The 19,682-nt window shown below is 41.2% G+C and overlaps 2 protein-coding genes across 12 annotated transcripts in view; both read left to right on the forward strand.

The window, feature by feature from the left end:
- Positions 1–22: 22 nt before the first annotated feature.
- On the forward strand, positions 23–7,950 carry atf7b (activating transcription factor 7b). 8 transcript variants are annotated; one of them, XM_030419303.1, is made up of 12 exons: positions 23–367; positions 1,407–1,468; positions 1,876–1,972; positions 2,130–2,269; positions 2,389–2,526; positions 2,668–2,825; positions 3,771–3,867; positions 3,985–4,104; positions 4,432–4,581; positions 5,416–5,604; positions 5,738–5,843; positions 5,992–7,950. In XM_030419303.1, exons 1-12 carry the CDS (start codon positions 271–273, stop codon positions 6,222–6,224), a joined length of 1,587 nt encoding a protein of 528 aa, XP_030275163.1. In that variant the 5' UTR covers positions 23–270; the 3' UTR covers positions 6,225–7,950. The 8 variants fall into 8 exon arrangements, with proteins under 8 accessions (XP_030275163.1, XP_030275170.1, XP_030275165.1 ...); XM_030419310.1 differs by having other exon boundaries at positions 24–367; positions 5,965–6,398; XM_030419305.1 differs by having other exon boundaries at positions 25–367; positions 2,130–2,257.
- A 1,332-nt stretch (positions 7,951–9,282) lies between these two features.
- dip2bb (disco-interacting protein 2 homolog Bb) overlaps positions 9,283–19,682 on the forward strand; it is a 41,333-nt gene continuing 30,933 nt past the window's right edge. For 2 of the 4 annotated variants that reach the window (XM_030420266.1, XM_030420270.1), the window contains exon 1: positions 9,284–9,655. In XM_030420266.1, the coding sequence (XP_030276126.1) occupies positions 9,571–9,655 (85 nt within the window). In that variant the 5' untranslated portion in view covers positions 9,284–9,570. Of the gene's footprint in view, positions 9,656–19,682 lie in introns of all 4 variants that reach the window. The other 2 variants (XM_030420269.1, XM_030420268.1) reach the window with 2 other exon arrangements.

Genomic DNA, 19,682 nt, shown 5'->3' on the forward strand with positions numbered 1-19,682 from the left:
TTGTTAGCGGATTTTACATGTCATCTGCCAAGTAACCATCCGGAAATAACCTTCAACATTATGTAACTGTGGCAGGCATATTTGGCTCAGAGTCTCTGGTGAGTGCGTTCAGGAGATTTTGACTGATGTGTGACACTTACTACAACGGAAATATTTGTGTAGACGTGGTGTAAAGGTGGCTTAATAATGTAGAAATCGCTGGATATTTTCCCGACGTCGACCCTGTTACGTAACACCGTGCCCAGTTCCAGCTCTCGCGGTGTTTTGCTAATGGAAGTGAGTGTCAACAAGGGCCAGGCAGCAGCAGCAACACAGCAGCACTGTCCGGAGCAGGGAGGGAGGAGTGAAGAGGCTGTTCAAACGTCGGGTGAGTTTAGTCATATTTCGGATCATCTAACGTCAAATATGATATTCCGGCGAAATATGTCCAGTCAGTGTTCATGAAGCATGTGGTGTTTCGTGCGACGGTAGCTTGGTCCGTGAGCACAGCTTTCTGTAGCATTAGCGTGCTAACGTTTGTGCTAGCTACCAACTTGGCGGAGTGTGAACTCACAAGGTAAGCTAAACGAAGCTTCGATTAGCAGTTAGCATTAGCTTAGCTTAGCTAGCTGTGTTGTGACTGATCGCTTCACCAAAATTGTCGCTTAACGACGCGTATCCCCAGCGTCTGTTACCTGTTATTAGTGTTCATGAGTTATGCCTCCACGTTTGGTGTAATGACACGGCTGTCAGGTTTCGGAAGCAAAAGGCTTTGGTGTGGTCACCGATGAGATTGTATTAGCTCAAGGCCCATCTCTCATAAAGTCAGAGCTAGCCAAAGAAATTGGCACTTTGGGTTAACCTATCCTCTGTTCGTAACCTAAGCCACCTAGCTAGCTACATAGCCGAACGACCTCGACAGTGATAGCCAGCTAGCGCCATGACTTGATGACATCGTAAGGTAGGTTGTATGGTAGCTTGCCTTGGCTCTGCTGCCTCATCGTCCCCGTTAGTGCCCGATTATCCTCGTCCCGAGTCCGAAGCAAATGCTCTAAACAGGCCGACAGTGTTCTGGCCTGTTTACCTCCTGTCACTAGGATTTGTGTCCCCATGTTTTTCTGTCTTCTCGGTGACAGGTGAGCACATGCAATTAATGGCGCTAAACAGACCTCTCCTCTCAACAGGTGCATCCATGTCATCTGGACTGATTGTGTTAGTCAATACAGTAGCAAGTGAAAACATAATCTTACCAAAGCAGTTGATGGGGACATTTTAATATTCTGTGGTCAAACAGTTGCTGTTTGTTAACAATGGTATATAGATCAATAACAACATTCAGTAGAGTTCAACCATCACCAGTTTATTGCATCTATGTGCATACTTTGACAAAGCCTATAACTAGTCGCTCTGTTTTTCCTCTTTTGCAGAACATTTGTCTGAGATGGGGGATGATCGTCCGTTTGTATGCACTGCCCCCGGATGTGGGCAGGTATGATTTCACACAACATATTAATTCATATGCACATGACACTCTCTTTCACTCTTTGTTTTGTCACCTCTGATCATCCAGCTCAGAAATGTGAGAGAATAATGTGCCTCTTTCTTCATATTACATGGGCACACAGCAATCTAGCATTCAGTTTACCATACAGTGAAGATACTGTACAAGTACCAAATCAGTTAAAAGATGACACACAGAAGACTGCCTCTATTGTGCCCTATGTCACCGTTGAGCGTCTGCACAGAATACACAGTGCTATAATTCAACTCACATCATCTGTAATTAAGTTATTTTGTTATGTTCTTTGTCATTTGTCAGCTGCACAGTAGGCACACTGATGCTTCATTTTCTATACTTCACTTAACTGTTTTCTCTGTTGTGTTGTTTTTTTACAGAGATTCACAAATGAAGACCATCTGTCAGTCCACAAACACAAGCATGAAATGACATTAAAATTTGGTCCTGCCAGAACAGACTCTGTCATCATTGCAGGTACCGTTGACAATAGTATTTGTTAATTGAAGCTGTATTGAGGAATAATTGTGTGTAAATACTCTGTGGACCTGCATTGATATATGATTGATTTCCTTTTCAAAATATATTTCTGTCCTCTGATCTTCTCAACTGAATTAAAATGTTTATATTGCAGACCAGACCCCGACACCCACACGTTTCCTGAAGAACTGTGAGGAGGTTGGGCTATTCAATGAGTTGGCCACCTCCTTTGAGCAGGAGTTTTGCAAAGCACACGAAGACGACCAGAGGACAAAACACCCGGTGAGAAAAAGGGTGAATGACCATCTTCAATGAATGACATACTGTTGGTTTCCTTCAGATACAAATTAAATCACTGCTTTATAATTTTGTAAATGACCTAAAAAGGCTGTATTCATCTTCTCTGCTCAAAGGCTGCACCTTTACAAACACCATCTGAAGTTAAAGTTGAAGATGAGGGACCTTTACAAGTCGATTCTTCCTCTCCTGGAAGTCCAGATTCCTCGTCCAGCATGTCAGATGATAGCAGAAATTCAAGGGTGAGAGGCAAGGTACAATACATTGCCCCAAACTGTGCTTTTGTGTGGCCAGCAAGCTGGTTTGGGACTCCTGTCAACAACTGGTTTCCTGTTCATGCAGAAAAAACATGTTTAAAAAGGGGAAATAAACTATATTGTTTGATTCGTCCACAGGAGATTCCTACAAAGCCTGTGGTGAGCTCAGCCCCCACTCCAACCATTGTGCGTCCAGGTTCTCTTCCCCTGCACTTGAGTAATGATGCACTTCACCCAACTCTGCCCTCACCAACTTCTGTTATCACGCAAGCTCCACCCTCCAACAGACAGCTCAGGTAAACTGCAGTGTGCTCCTGTTGTTTGCAGCCCCTTGATGTTCATTGGCCTGGGTTGGTATTTGTACAACATCATAAAATTGAAGTAGTCAAAAAGAAGTCGCCTCTGAAGCTAACAAGCAAGCAACCAGTCAGCCATCAAAGTTGAGGCAGTTGTTTGATATTGGCTTTGATGAGGAAGTTGATCTCTGGTTAAGTATAAAGATCTCATATTTACTTCTTGACCCCTGTATCCACAGCACAAGGCAGAAGCTGCTGCTTGACAGGCTTAATTACAAAACTGTTTCACACAGGAGCTGCTCCTGCTTTAGCTCCTAATGCCTTGCATCAACCTAAAATATTACTTTTTGAGCTTACATGTTTTGTATTGGAGTTGCATACTGTTGGCCATTGCCTGTTGCGGTCGTGTTTGTCTCTTTACCACTACGACGTTTTTACTAAATCCATCATCATAATTCACAATAATCCAGTCACTGGGTTAGGTTTGGGGTGTGAGAGCTGACCACAGAGAACGGACTGGGCTTTTAAGGGTGGGGCCTTAAGAGGAACAGTCACAACAGAGCATTCAGACAGAGGGTAAACACCGGAGCTGCAGCAGTGGACTGTAGGAGTAAAAAATTTCATTTTTTAACACTAAAGAATGTAAATATATTATAGTAGAAACCCAGTGTATGCACCTCAAAATGAGCATAATATGGGACCGTTTTAAAATGGTATCTGTGAGAAGGTACAAGTTAAGATGTATGATCAGCAATATATGCTTAAAGTGTGTGTTTGAGATGTTACTTATTTATCTCACGATCATCCTCTGCTTCCTGATCAAACGGTGCAGATGAGGGAGGTGTGGGTGGAAGCCAACGGCCCTTTACAGGCCCGTCATTTGAGCTATATTTTGTCATTGGGCACAGAATGGACAACTCACAAGTATCTGATCTTTGTCAACAGCTCCCCAACGAGCGCTTATCCACTGGTAAGGCATCTCCCCAATGGGCAGACAGTCCCTCTTCTGCCCAGTCCTGTTCAGATGACCTCTGTTATATCTGTAAGTCATTTTAAAAACTTACAAATGGTACTATTTATATAATTTTTGTATTACTTATTTACATTGTCACTTTTGTTTCTCTCTCTCTCTCTATCTGGGTTTTGTTGTGATGTGGAGCTTGCGAGGCCAGTGAACTCAGTGCCTAACATCCCTGGGATTCCAGGACCTCCAGTTGGTGGGGCAAGCAGTGGGTCATCCTCCCCATCTGGATACAGTATGAATTCTGAGACCAGGATGGTGAGATGATGAGTCATTGTGGCATAATTTTTTTAGGATGCTGGCTCTGAAAAGCAATGGGTTAATTTATATTAACTTTTTTTTTTTTTTCCCAGCATTTGTAAAATAGCTTTTTAAACTTTAAATGTGTCTTCAGGATCCAAATTCCTTTATTTGTCCCGCAAACGGGAACATTTCTGTGTCACAGTAGCCCAAGGACAGTAATATTACAATAGACAATAATAATAGTAAAAGTCTTTTGATGGTTTTGCATCCCTAGTTTTAACAGCTCTCTTTATGAGCCTAACACAAAATGACCTACATGGAGGGTTGTCTGTGTCTTTGTAGCGGCTGAAAGCAGCTCTAACTCATCAGGGCTCAGGGGTACAGGATGGGGCTGGTGGGGGGGCAGGGTCCATCCCTGCCGTCCCCCAGCGGCAGGAACAGAGCCAGCAGCCCTCTCAAAACTCTGATGCACCATCACCTGCCCAACCCCAGGTAAAACCCATGTGATATAAAGGAGCTTACATGCAGATCTTAACAAGGATCATATGCATTAATTCCTACAGTATCAGGAAACCTTTGACAATATGGGTCCCTCTTCCCAAATCTGTCTTAAAGGTCAAACACTCACCCCCTTAGCCTAAAAAAAACAGTATTCAGAATATATTGTGCATGTACAGTAGAAGGACTGACATGAATTCAAGCTGACCGCATCTGGTTTTCTGCATAAATTAAAAGTCAGACCTCAAACAAAAAGTGTTTTATACTTACAAGATTTTGTGTTGAGTATCACTTTATTTTTCAGAAAACTCATTACAATGGTGTTAGAAAACTGGCAGGTTAGCTCTGGAACACCTTGACATCAGGATAAGGATAAATTTGGCCACTTTTGCAACAAAAGAGTTTATTTTACCTTAATGAAAGTTTTTGCAATTATTTATTATACTATTAATATAAGAATGGTCTACCCCATCTTTGGATTCTCTTGGGTTCAAGATGTACAAGAAACAAAGGAGTTAATGGAGAACTTTAGTTAAAGGTCATAACCTTTTGGATATCCCTCTGCATAATGCTATTTCCCAGCTAACTCAAATAAATAAAGAATTGAAATGGTGCCCTTTTAGAGAGAGATAATAAGTTGATATTTCAGGGTCAAAAATAAATGTAGACGAGCTCGCCTTTCAGCCACTATAGTGATCACATTTGTGTCAGTGTTACTCCTATCCAAAAGCACTCATTTTATACTTAAGAACTACATGTAGCACTCATCCACAACAAAATGCAGGGCATGCTTTTTTACCGCTTCCACCCCCTCCCTTCATTCCCCAGGTGTCCCCTGCACAGCCAACAGGAGGCCGCCGACGGCGAGCTACAGAGATGGACCCTGACGAAAGGAGGCAACGCTTCCTGGAGAGAAACCGTGCAGCCGCATCCCGCTGCAGGCAGAAACGAAAGTTGTGGGTGAACTCTCTGGAGAAGAAGGCAGACGATCTCGCCAACATGAATGTCTCCCTGACGGTGAGTCTTCCATTTTCCTCTCACTCGAGGGTCTTGTCAGTAACTGAAACATGCTCACAGATTGGTCTCTTTGATAATATGACAAGACAGGGCATGCTGGGAATGACTTGTTTGTGTTTTGTGTTGCCATCAGAATGAAGTAAGCCTACTGAGGAATGAGGTGGCACAGCTGAAGCAGCTCCTCCTGGCCCACAAAGACTGCCCTGTCACTGTAATGCAGAAGAAGGCAGCTTTTCTAGGTAACCAATTAAGATCAAAAACTGACTGACGAGCTTCCTGCATCATATCACTTATTCTGTCAGGATCCATCTGTCATCTCCTCCATCTAATGCATTCTTTTTACACGCTCACCTCCCTAAGGGTGAATGTTTCTGTCTCTGTCTCTAGCTGTAGGAGAGGACACCTCCAGGGATACATCCACTGAACCCATCGGCTCCCCAGCGGCAGTTATCCAGCACGGGCCGTCACCCCCCGCCTCAGCTTCCAGTCCAGGGGCCACCATCAACGGACTGAGCGTCCGCGCTGCAGAGGCGGTGGCTATGTCGGTCTTGGCCGGCATGGGATCGGGCCAGCCGGGAGGAATCGACATGGCAACGCAGTCACAGTCAGCCCCAAGATGATGTGCTGACGCAGGCAGTCAGTATAAACTTGAGTGGCATTTGGAGGCCGGACTGGTGCAAAGTGTTTGAAAAGAGGGACCCGCCCTCAACCCCAACCCCAGACTCAGATACTCTCCTCCACTCACAGCCAATGATAATCACACAAAGACATGGCACAGTGCCTCCGTCAGACCCTTCAGTCCCTGTTCAGAGAAGCTTCGTCACGCTCTGTATGTAAATATGAATAACACGTTGGACACTCACTCTGCAGGGTTTGGGGCCATTTCTTGTTCAGTTGTAAAAGGTTTTAGATTGGGATGAAAATATGAATGAAATAATGTATCATTTATTTTCCTTTCACTTAAAAATGCAGCTTAAAGTCCAACTTTGTCCCACACACTGGCTGTGATGAGGTTGGTTGCTTTCCAGGCTGACAATTTTATTTGTATTTTTCAATTGTAAGAAAAGATTTTTATGCCTGATACTGGTCGTTGACATCATGTTTTGCTGATGTAGTGAAAGTGCATACCGTGAGAGATTTGCTGGCGTATTGCAGTAAAAGTCAGCCTGGGAAATGTTTCTAATGCTCTTGATTTGTTTACTTTTCAACCTGTCCTTTAGTTCTTTATATATGTTTCCCTTTTGAGTTAATTTTCTCAAATACACATGACGGTTTAGTCAGCCGAGTGCATAACAAACCAAATTGTAGTTGTGTACACAGTTTACCCTGTGAGTGTGTGCCTGACTTTTTTACCACCCTTTTTAAGCCATTTGGAATGGATGTCATCACATTAGTTGTGTATGTATCAAACCCTATTGACTGCATGGATTTCTCAAGACTGAAGAATACCACTGTTTGTGCTTCATCTTACTATCACTGCTGATTGATCTGCTTTTCTTCTGTTTTATAATATGAAATTATTGATGCAAAAACTGTCCTTGTTATGTAAGGATTCCATCCTCAGTCCTAATGTAACACACTTGAAATGGTTAGCTTTAGAAGGCCTTTAAATGATAATCAAACATAATAGATTTAAAATCATTTACCCTGGCATTTCATTTGAGGAAAGAGTAGTGCAATATATTTTTCTATTGAATATCAATGTTCTTGCATTTAGCTGATGTGTGTAGCCCAGCCGCTCAGAGGGGTTTGGTGTATTTCTGTGGAAAGCTAAAGTTATGAGGTGACCAGAGAAAATGTGAAGATGAGTGCTCTTGAATGAATGAGATTGGTGATTAGCACATATCTGTAGAGAAATACAGATGTCCTAGTCCTGGATGCTTTCCAACATTTGAAAAGCTGTCTTGTATCATGAAGTAGACTTAATACTTGTGCAAGGTGCTTTTTTTGAAATTTAAGTTTTGAAAAGCAGATTATTTTATACCGCATTGTACTTCCAAGTCTATCATGTTGTTTTTCCCCTTGTCACTGTGTGTGTGTGGGTTTCTTTTTTTTTTATAACATGTCATTGTTTATAAGATGTTCATTTTTCTCTGTCGGCATGTTAGGCTTTGTTTTTTCCATTGCGTGATAGTGTGTCCCTTTTATTTTGTTAAGAGGATAGGTATGTCTCTTATTTGTTAAACAGAGATTGACCCACATGAAAAAAACGTCTCGAAGATCTCTGTATGGAGTGAGTTTGTCAAATACTCAGGCCTCAAGATGGGAAAAAATACTTGTGTATAGTCTCAACTAATGAATAAGTTGTCTCGGGCAAATAATAAAATAAATTAATGAAAAAGAAAAGCTCATCAGCATGCTTTTACTATCTTCACTGGACAACAAATCCCGATATTTTCAACAATCGCTACCAACCAAGTACTGACCTGCAAACAGATACTTAACTGCATTTCATGGCGGATAATAAGTTAACCGTTAATGTGTTTACACACCTGAAGGTGAGGAAGGCTCAGATGTAGTGAGCAAAAAGATTTACTATTGTTTGGCTCACATGGCGTGGTCCCACCCAAGTTCAGCCAAGGACTACTAGGGTGCAGCAGTTTGAAGTCATGACATGAGTAGGGTGTGGTGCACTCTTTATTGTCAAACTGCACACCAACTTTAGAGGAGCATGCTGCCACCTACTGTATCAAGAGTACGTCAGTGCTGCGTCTGCTAAGCAGTTTGGCCTTATATAAGGTCAATTTATCATGTATAATTTTAACCACTAGCATGCGGCTGATAAATTATTGGGACGGTATTTATCATGCATCTCTTCTTCTAACCATGTTGGAAAAACATGGTTAATAATAAATCCATGCTACACAATTTTGTTCCAAAATGATAGAATATAGTTAATTTTGTAAAACACAGGAAAAATACAAACAGGAATCAAACAAACATGAAACTGATCATAATACATAATTTTCTTCCAGGTTGTTCAAATTGAGCGGGAAAACAGCAGCAGTAGCGGGACCTGAGGAGTGTGTTAAAAGTCTTTTACTATGCTTAATACTTTCTTTCCAAAGGGTTAAACAAAATTATTTGAAGTTTATTGAAGTACCTCCAGAATGGAAGGGATGGATGTTAAACGACCTACAGGACATTTTAATAATCCGGAGGTAATTATTTTCCAGAAAATCAGGGGCAGTGATTTAAGTGTAGCCCCGATAATTCGTGAGGAACACAGTTATGAATGTAGGTTAACTACTTTCACTCAACTACTGCACTTAATAGTAAGAACAAATCTGACATACTTGTGATTTACACAGTTCACATTTAATTAACTGCACGTTTTCAGAGGGAAATATTGTTCTTTGTTACTAGATGAGGTAGGGTTAGTATAGTAGCTACCTTAAGCTAGTTAGCTAACTAAACATCATCAACGACCTTCCAACATTAAAATCTGTATTTGTCATAAAAACAGAATAGTATGCTATAATATTGTGAGAATATATCAGTGGGAGGAGCCATTCTGAGTCCGTTCTTGCTGATAATTATGGAACTTTAACATTAATTTAATACTTATGCTTGTGATGTTGTATTGTAGACTGTGTATTTACTGTGTACTATTTCCTCCACCATTGCCAGGCTCGACCTGAGGGGAGGCTGGCAGGTGAGACGGATCTGGAGGAGCTGTTTCTCCTCTCAGCTGTGCAAAAAAACACAACAGCAGAGGGAGCAGGGAGTCTGCCTTATCCCACCATCCTGTCACAGCAATTACCATCAGCCCTGGTCATGTGACTGACAGACTCCTCTGGCGAGTTGCTCCCATCTCCCACAGTCATGGCGGTGTCGGGGAGTCGCGAAGATGGAGTAAACAGCACCGCCACTACATCTTGATTTTGTTTGGTAGCTTCATGCTGGACTGTACCCGCTGTCATCCGAGATTTCACAAACACCCCGCAGGCTGCTGTGCTCCCAACGATGGCCGACCGCGGCGTTGATCTGTCGGCTCTGCCTAAAGAGGTCAGGGACCAGCTGGCGGAGTTGGATCTGGAGCTATCCGAAGGTAGGCTTTCTATATAGCGGGTTTAATAGTTTGTGCTGCGGCGGTCATAAATGCAAACGCAAGTTTTAGTGTGTAGCGTGTTTATGTGGAATCAGCCCCAAATAGATCGTCCTGTGTCAGATGGTAAGACTCGGATCTACTGCAGTGGATCCGGACACGACTACAACTAATGATAAAAACACACTGACCTCCTTTTCAGGCTGTCATTTCACCATCCAAGTATCACTGTTGCTTTCATTGTACACAGATGTATTTATTTGCATAGATTGCGACACATGCAATGAACAAATATGTTTTTGTTGCCCTCCTGGCATGTTTTGGTATTTCTTTCGTCCATTTTCTTGTTTTGAGCTACATTATCTGCCTGCATATATGTCATGGATTGCTCATCATCACAGCTATATAGGCATTTACACTTCTCTGGAGGAAAATGGGTCAAGTTTGACATCCTGGAGGCCTTGTGTGTGTGTGTGTGTGTGTGTGTGTGTGTGTGTGTGTGTGTGTGTGTGTGTGTGTGTTTGTACAGCCTCAGACAGCAGTGGACACTAAATAATGCTGTCCCCCCCCTCCACACTGCTTAGGAGCCTGAACCCAGTAAACTGCAGCAGATACAGGAGGGTTATTTGTTTTACAAGAATGACTGGGAGAAATGGGAATATGGTGCTGGCTGTTATGCAAGTCTCCTCCTCACACTGTGAATCACAGTGCAGCAGCTTGATTGGTGCTGTGCAACTCTCAGGTGCCCGGGGGTGGATGAGTAATGTTATGTTTCACATGGAGAGCCAAGCAGGGGGATGTATGTGCCACTAATGATGCCTCAGTCCCACTTGCAACACAGACGGACACACAGATAGCCAAAACTGTCTTGCCCACGTAGGAGTACAGGTGAAACTGCACCTCACATGAGAAAACCTGGAAACAGTTTGTCATCATTACTGTGCACTTGTTCAACCTATTTTATTACTTTTTGGAATAGGAACAGTGATAGGTATGTTTTTCTCTCATTCATGGAAAGGCAACACATCTCCAAGGACACGTTTGAAGGTCTGAAAAGACAAAGTAGCTGGCAGTCTTTGCCACACATCCGACTGTGAATCTCTTCGATATTCTCTGTTACTTGTTTTGTTGCAGTTTTTTATTCAAGGACGCAATCAAGGACTCAGTTTATCTTGATGGCATGTTATTCATCATGCAAAGCGATTTATTAGTCAGATTCACAAGGTGTCACACTCAGTGTGCTACGCTCTGACCTGAACTGCTTTAGAGTTGAGTGTGTGTTCTGGTTAATAATAGACACCAATTATCTGTGTGATAATGAGTCTGGATAATGAAGGCTGGGATGTTCACACTGTGTTCAGCTCGCTTAACATGGGTGAGAGGCAGTGGATGATGGAGAGTCACTTTGCAATCAAGTGTTCAACCTGCACTGGCATACAGTAATTGTAAATTAGGAACGATATTTATCCTACAACACTTAACTCTCCTATTTGTAATCGACGTAAAGCAGCAGTAGTAACAGATTAATTAACCTGGTCTGGATTGTTGTTTGAGCATGTTATGAATGTAAAAGCTGTTGTTCTGGGGCCTTAATTATGCTTGATGTAAGGGTCATAGAGCTCAAATAGGAAGCTTTTGATTTTGAAATGGTTTCAGTAAACTGTACTCAAGTCCCTGGAGTTTTAAATCAAGTCCTCAGTGAAAATAAAAACTAGATCAGCGGGTTTAAACAATCTAGTGCCACTTACATTACTGGGACAAAACAAGCATATACTCCTCATCAGTTAAATATTATTCAAAATAATGTAATTTTAACCTTGATAAAATTCACTTTGTAAAACAGAAATGGCATTTACTGGGTATTGGGGCTGTAATTGCGTCATTACTTCCATCATCAGTGTATCTGGTGATTAATGCTGAAGAAAATCACAAAAAGGACAAGTTCAAAAGCCCAAAGGCCAACATAAAAAAAAACCAACAGTTTAATTAACTGCCCAAAATTCAAATATATTCAGTTTATAGTGATATAAGACAGTTGATTAATTGTTGATGAAATAGTTCCAGCCAATTGATGAATCGTTTCAGCCCTTTTTTGTGAATAAGAAGAAAGAATGTGAAGAAAGAATAAGAAGTCAGTTTAATCCAAATGAAGTCTCAAATTATTCTCAGATCTATCAGCTCTTAAGGTAACACAATTTGCTCTAGTCAGGGTTTAGTTGGAGTCATGCGACTCTATTTACAGTATTTAGTTTCTCAGCTGTGTAACAATTTGGAAACAGTTGCTGCTTTGCTCTTGTCCAAAACTAGTCTATTGGCAGAACAATCAGAATTCTTTGAGTACGATCACCTGTGATTTGAGTGTTATAAGACTAAAGTGTGAGTGAGCGGTAAGGTGACAACCCCCAGACTGCCTGCCCCCTTGTTGGGGCCTCAGAGAATGACCGTTCTATCATCTGTAACTTCATATCATGGATGACTCTTGTGCTAATAAGATGGCTCGATGCTCTCCAGATGCTCTACGCCTGTATCCACATCATCTTCTGTGATGAAGTGCATTCGCCGTCTGTTCAACTGCACTCACGCCACACAACGCCGATGGAACCGAGGCAAGCGGCAGCTGGCTATCAAATGAGTCTTAAATGTTCTCATGGATATCTTTTACATGGCAACAATCGCCCCTTTGTTGTGCTAATGCATGGGACTCCCCTAGCAACAAACAGAGGAAAATATGCATCAGCACTTTTTTCACAGCAATAGTTGTGGTCTGCAGCGAGTGTGTGAGTGTGTGTGTGTATTTGTCTGTATTTGTGTGCAAGTGTGTGCATGCGAGAGAGGGAAAGAGAGCAGCTCCACCTACTTTAACCTCCCTGAGTGTAAGGACACAAAGAAAGCCATTGAAGGGATCAAAGTCTTGGTGATTGAGCCGGACTGGAATTTAGAGCACTGAACCACAACTGTTTAAGCTGCTCAGCATGTGAGCTTGTGGGCATCATCGTAGTGTCTGCAGCTACTGTATTTATGTTGTGTATGTGAGTGTGTGAGTGACCAGAGATGGTTTGATCTGTGCAGAGGCTTTTCAGGCAAGAGGACAGACAGTGAATGGCATCGATCGCTGTCTGTCACATAGTGTCGACACTGTCAAGTGCCAAAAGTTGGCATCAAATGTCGGGTCAGAGTCATACTCTTGTTTACATATTCTGTAATCAGGTATGTTCTGATGTGACTCAGAGTCTTTATAATTTTAGTATTTTAGTATAGCTGTTTGTATTAACTGCTTGGGATGTTGGTTTTTCTTATGTTGAATGAAAAAAAAAGTCTCAGTATTACAAAACATTGTGCAGTGTTTTGGTGTCTGATAAATGTTCAGACACAAAATCTGTTATTCCAACTGGACTTCCTGGATTGTACTTCACCATTGAAACCCCCTGCTGGGCTGTTTTTGGTTTGGATTTCTATTAGGACTGCAAAACTAATCAGAATATAATCACAATCACAATTTGGTGGAGTGCAATAGTCAAATCAGAGAAGCTGCAATTTTTTTTGATAGAAGTAAAATATGTCACAAACTAGCATTCTGTGCTGTCATGCTGGGCAAATTCCCTCGCCTGCAAATCTTGGTTTTCAGATGTAAGGAAACATGTTTGTTTGGTGCAGACAAATGTCACACATTTGTCACACATAGTTTTTTCAGTAATAATGAAACTTGCAATGCAAAAAATATCGTATACACTAATCACAAATCATATAGTTGTAATATCCATCAAAAATATTTGCAATATGACTTTTTTTTTACCATGTAATGCAGCTATTATTCCTAATAAGAGTCTACAGACATGCTAAAGGCTCTGTGAGGCTGTACTTGAGCACAGGGATGCTTTGAGCTAAATGCTAAAGATAGCATGCTAACAGGCTAAGAGTGACGATGTTATACTGACTAATTTGTAGGTTTAGCCATCATTTTGGTTTAGTGTGTTAACATGCTTACATTTGCTAACACACACATAATATCAGCGGAGTCTGATGAGAATGTCTTTAATTGTACAGATTTTCATTCTGAAAGTATTGGACACATTTCAATTTTGACTTTATGGTAATGCTAGAGAACAAATCAGAGAATACCCCAATTATTACAATTCATCCTGACAGGAGTGTTAGTATCTCTACTAAATTTCATGGCAGTCCATCCAGCGGCAGTCAGTAGATAGACTGACATGACTGACCGATCATCATATCAGCACTAGCATCGATGCATTTCCAATGATAAACAGCCCTACTCATAACCTGTGATACATGCCGTCAGCACAGTTCTGCCTGACTGTGACTATGAATGCATCACATGTCAAGTAAAGCAGACAGTACAGATTACTGAGTTTTCTGTATTCCTTAATTTGCTCGCTGTCTCGTTCTCTCCTGTAAACTGTCCAGGCTGGTAAGTAGATGTGTGGATTTTCTAGTGACAAGCGTCCATCCCACTGCCGGTCTGCGATGCTGTGGAGGAGAGGCAGGTTTTCATCTCGACAGCCTGTTCCATACTGAGTGAGAGAGGCAGAGGAATGAGAGATTACGGTCCTGCCTGCGTCTCTCAATCTAGGTCACAGAGCATCAGGGGGCAACATGCCTGGCTCATTTAGCCTGTGAGTCACACTGGGCCAGCGCACTGCTGCTGGGGATCTCTCTCTCCCACCCACCCTGACACTATCACTGCCTCCTTTTCCCTACTACTGCATTATTTCAGCTGTCCTGCTGCTATATTACAGCTGCATTATTTTAGTTTATGCATCCCTGAAGGATAAGATATTCACTGCTTTGCTAATGACAACAACTCCATGAAAAGACCAAAACCAGCAAAGTATCAGTCCGTCTTTCAACTTACTATACAACCTTGTGCTTGGCACCAAAACCCCTTTGTACCTAGATGTTGATTTTCAAAAATGGTACACTTACCCAACATATTGCAGTTTTTTCTTTTCTAAAACCGCTGGGCGCTGTAGTTTCTAGCAAACAAAATTTAAAGAGGAGTAAATAGTGGATTTGTCCGGGACTATTTTCAGCCAGGGATTAATATGTAGTTTGTGCACCAGTGAGTATTTACGGATAGTTTGTGTGGGATTGAGGACTAATGCAATTATTTGATTAAGCAATTAGTTGATTAACAGAACATTTTCCAACTGCTTTGAAATCTGATGATTTGTTTCAGTTACTTTTTCAAGCTAAATCTGGTCCTCTCAAATGTCAAGATTTGATGCTTTCTTTGACGTATGTAGACTAAATATCTTTTCAGTTTTCCAATATTTTATTGAAAAAAAACAGTTGATTATATGCGATAATAATCAATCTTGTTTTTTTTCTTGCTGCCATAGTGGATAATGATTGTCAGTAGTTATCTCCATCATAATGAAGGAACATATCACCAGGTAAAACAATATGGCTCACTGATGTTTGGATACACAGATGGTACTTGTTAGTAGGATCAGTTAATTGCAGGTTTTGGTCTTTTGATATGATTTGTTGACGATAAGAAAACATGAAAATATCATCACTGTTATCCTTCAGGGCTGATGAGTTAGAAAACACTGGCTGTGTGTGTGCAACCATGTGTCGCCGTGCCTACGTGTGCAGTTATTTGTGCATGTGTGTGTGCGTGTGTGTACACTCAGCATCGAGGGAGACAGGAAGGAAGCTGATTTAGCCTATCTATTTAAAAGCTTATTAACTGTTGCAGAGGAGCTGTACTCTGATCTCCAGCCAGCGCTGCAGGCCCCAGACTTGGTATTACACCACAAAAATAGGGACTCCTCTGCCACCCCTGTCATGCAGAAACACAACAACAGAGTCATTTTCAATTTGTTTTTATTATATAACACCCTTTGTGTCTCATTTCACCATGCACATGGACCCACACATGTACACAGTGGACGCACTGAAGCCTTGACTACAAAAAAAGACTGAATAATTTAGATGAGACCAGAGCGCACACCTCCACAAAGACAAACAGTGTCAGCTGGGTAGCTGAACCATCTCACTTTCAAGTCCACATTGATCTACAGGTGGGCTCTTAGCCTCTTCTGGCTCTGAAGTGGAGCTTCACCAAACCCTCTGGTTATTAGAGTCAACCATTCTCTTACTTCTGCAGCTTGTAACATAAAGTAACACAACTCACAGAAATGACAGTGGTGCAGGGAGAGGAGTAAGTAGTGGTCAGGTCACTGTGCTGCTCACTGAATTATTAAAAAGTGCCAACTGGAAGTAGCAGCCTGCAGCACGTGCTTCAGACTTCGCACACAAGTGACACCACTACCACTTAATCCAAGTTTTGTTCAAGCTTACATGTTACTTTCTATGTTCTGCTAAAAAGACTTTGCTTAATTGCGCTGATATGTAAGTGGCTGTGTAATCTCTATAAAAAGATATCTACATATGAAATGCAAAATCTTTTGGCAAGAGTCAAGATTTGGGTATTGTAAGTGTTCTAAATCTTTTGTTAATTGTCCAACCATTAACTTTTAGTGGCATTTGGTCGCATGCAGGTATACAGTCCATGTGGAGAGAAAAGAGTTAGAACACACTGGCTGGAATGCAATTTCAGAACACATCACCTGACAACAATTAAGACAAAATATTGTATGGATGTGTGAAGTTGCTAATCAGACTGTAAACAATAAGTGGCACACAGAAGAGGAAGTCTCCGGATATGCATTATTCAGATATCTGCCAGCTACACCAGAAGTCCTGAAACATTTGCCGTTGTCTCTACAGGGAGCATTTTTGTCAGATGATAGTTAATGGATCCCCAGATTGTCAGGGAGTGTCATAAGTAGTGATAATACAACTGTGTGTTTATATTTTGATAAAATGTAAACATTTCCAGTAAAACTAGGCCTGGAACTATAAAACAATTGACGGAAAAATATTTTGGTCATTGTAAAAACTTTCTCTTTTCCTTTTTTATATCACTGTAATTTATAAATTTTTACATTTTTTAGATTCCTAGTCAAACAAAACTATGCATATCAAGACATCTCCTTGGGCTCTGGAAACCTGTGAGGGACACGCTATCTACTGATTTAATTACTCAGATAACTGTCAGATTAATCTGATAAAAATGGATTGTTGGCTCCTGCATCTTTGCATTGTTTTATTCGATGAACATTTCAAAATCCAAATCTGTTCAATTAACAATAAGAAGAGAACTGAACCTTCACATGTGAGAAGCTGAAACCAGTGGATGTTTTTCATCTTTACTTGACACATTTCTTTGTTGGAGTATACTGCCCTTTCAAGGTCAATACTTGAATGGATGAAAAACAGCTTGCTTTTGTATTTCTACATTATCTCTGCTTCCTTCCTAATTTATTTCACGTGACAGCAGCCACCCTCATCGCACAGGGCTCTGGCCTGTATCAGCACCAGGATTTTACATCTCATGTTTCCGCATGCAGCACCACATGGGTCTGGTTGCTATGGACACGGCCCATGTGGTGGCCGCACATGCCCTGCCCCCAAAACCCCCTGCTTACACACACACTTTTACTTTTACTATTTTCCATAAAGCCTTTCCAGATTAGAAGGGCCATATGTTGGAGCCACATACAGTAACACAATCGAACGCTCTGCTAAGCTGTTAAAACCATTACAGAGGAAACATGAGGTTTCTGCCGCTACGCTATCACTTGTCGACAAGCCTGGCTGTTGCAAGGCTTCTCCAAGCCAGCTCTCAGTATCCTATAATCCATAGCATCCTGGTCAGGAAAGTCCTCATCAACCTATAAATACATGACCACTTTGTTGGTATTAATATATCTACTAAAATGTTTTCCAATATTTGCCAGTTGTCCACAGGGTAGTGAGTTGGATAAGTGGTACCACAAACTATCACTCCGGTGATAAACAAGGAAATGTTATATTTTAACTGAGCTTTCAAGTCGGCAAATGGACATCTGAACAAATGAACATCTCTACGTGAGTCACATGGAAGCAATTCATCCGTGGTCAACTCCCTTGATCCCATGTTACTTAGGGCTTTTGTCTTTTGATTTTATTTGATTTTATGAAACTTACCATGTTGGATTCACTGCATTCTTATTTGACTGACTGTTTTATAAACCTCTTAATCGTTATATGCATATAGATATATAGTGAAACATTTCCAGTAGTTCTTTTTAAATGCCTCATCTGTAACTGCTGTTGCAGTCAGTTCGCCCAGTATTTGAGGAGGAGGAATCTCCTCTTAAAACTTCCTTTTAAGAGGTTTCTTCTGTTTCTTCCCCTTTTATTTTCTGCTGATGTTTTTTTTGTTGTTTGTTGTTTTTTTTTTGAGAAATGTCTCCTGTCCCACTAGAGCAGTTGTGCTTGGTCAGGAACCTTTGCCACTGCAGCTTGCTCAGTGAGACACTGTATGTGTATATTGGCTTTGCAAATAAACCTGACTTGACTGCAGCATCTGCTCACCAGATCACCTTCAGTGACGGTGACAAAGAATAACATTTTCTTGAACCAAACAGGCAGCACCTCTCTCACAAAAAACCTTCAGTTGGTGTTTTTGGTTGATAGTAATGGAAAAAATATGTTCCTCTGTGTTAAATCTTCAGAAACATCTGTCTCACCTATTGAGACTCATTCACAGTGTCTCACACCAATGTGTGAATCACGCAGGAGGATATGCTCTTGTTGGTGTTATGTAGCATGTTACTACTCTGTTGGAAATGTGTGTGAAGTGTAATGTGTCAGGTGTGTTGGCCACGCCCTCCTCTTTCACTCAGTGTACAGAGAGAGACGTAAAAGTCAACAACAGGAGGAGGAAAGGAGCCACTGGCTGCTGAGTCACCTCTGCTTTTCAGTTAACTCGCTGCACTGCTTTACTCTTTTGCTTTGTAACCCCTGTTATTAGTTCTTCTGGCCCTCAAAGGCCTTTGTGTGTGTGTGTGTGTGTGTGTGTGTGTGTGTGTGTGTGTGTGTGTGTGTGTGTGTGTGTGGTGTTGTCACTCTCTGACAGAGTATGTTGAGTTTAACAAGTGTGTGGAGTGAAATATGATTCACTCTGTTACCTGAGTTGGACACACCCTGCCTCCTATTCTAGAGGGAACAGATCACTTGAGACCAGCTGTGTGTGTGTGTGTGTGTGTTCACTTCTTTCACTCACCAGTGCCTGCAGTACCAGTATTTATTGTCAGAGTCATTATATGTACATATATAGCATCTCGTTGTGAAAACTGTATCTTATATTGTAGGTGATCTCTTAAATACACGTTTGTTGACACGAGTTTTCTTTCCTGTTCTTTCACTTTTCTATTTTCTTTTATCGACATGACTTTATTCAGTTGGCTCTAGAGGATATTTTACTTTATTATTGGATTGCTTCATCAAGGGCTTTTGTCTTAAGTCATACAGACACAGTTCCTTAGACATAAGTGTCTGCACCGAAGCACTAATGTTGTGATGTTATTCATCTTTTTGGATGCAGTGTAGCACTTGTGTCGCACTGCAACAATGTATAAGAACATTGTCTTAGGCAATCGAGGAAAAATCTTTTGATAAGTTTAAAGACTGTTTTGAGAAAACCCTAAATATTTCCATTTGATGCACTGATCCAACCATAAAAATGCATAAACTGTGTTAGAAGAGCTGAAACTGTTTGGTACATAACATCTTGTCAGAAAATGTGAAATAAGAGGATTTTCAAACTTTAAGCTGGCAAATAGAGCTCATATTATACTAAATGGTTCAGGCCGATGCCAAAACCAATGTTGGCGGGGGGGTCTGATATTGCTGTATTGGCCAATAAACACTAAATGTTTTACAATGAGCCCTCAAATGTGATTATTAAACAGTTGTGACAAAGCTATAACAGAGACATCTAGAAATTTAACAATAAACTAAAATGACATCAGTGCACTGAAACAGCAAACTTCACTGGGAAATGAAAGCTTTTTAATTACCCCAAGCATTGTTTTCTGCATTATAGTAACCATCGGCATTCTGATTGGTTCCATTTAAACCTCGCGATCCAGTCTGGCATCATATTTCCTGTGTT

The sequence above is a fragment of the Sparus aurata genome, chromosome 6, assembly GCF_900880675.1.
Source record: "Sparus aurata chromosome 6, fSpaAur1.1, whole genome shotgun sequence".
Taxonomy (NCBI): Eukaryota; Metazoa; Chordata; class Actinopteri; order Spariformes; family Sparidae; genus Sparus; species Sparus aurata.

Excerpts from the sequence above, each read along its gene's own strand:
- atf7b (XM_030419303.1), top strand. The coding sequence starts at position 271 with ATGGAAGTGAGTGTCAACAAGGGCCAGGCAGCAGCAGCAACACAGCAG. Across the intron at positions 368-1,406 it reads AGAGGCTGTTCAAACGTCGG|AACATTTGTCTGAGATGGGG; the intron begins GTGAGTTTAGTC and ends CCTCTTTTGCAG. Across the intron at positions 5,844-5,991 it reads GAAGAAGGCAGCTTTTCTAG|CTGTAGGAGAGGACACCTCC; the intron begins GTAACCAATTAA and ends CTCTGTCTCTAG.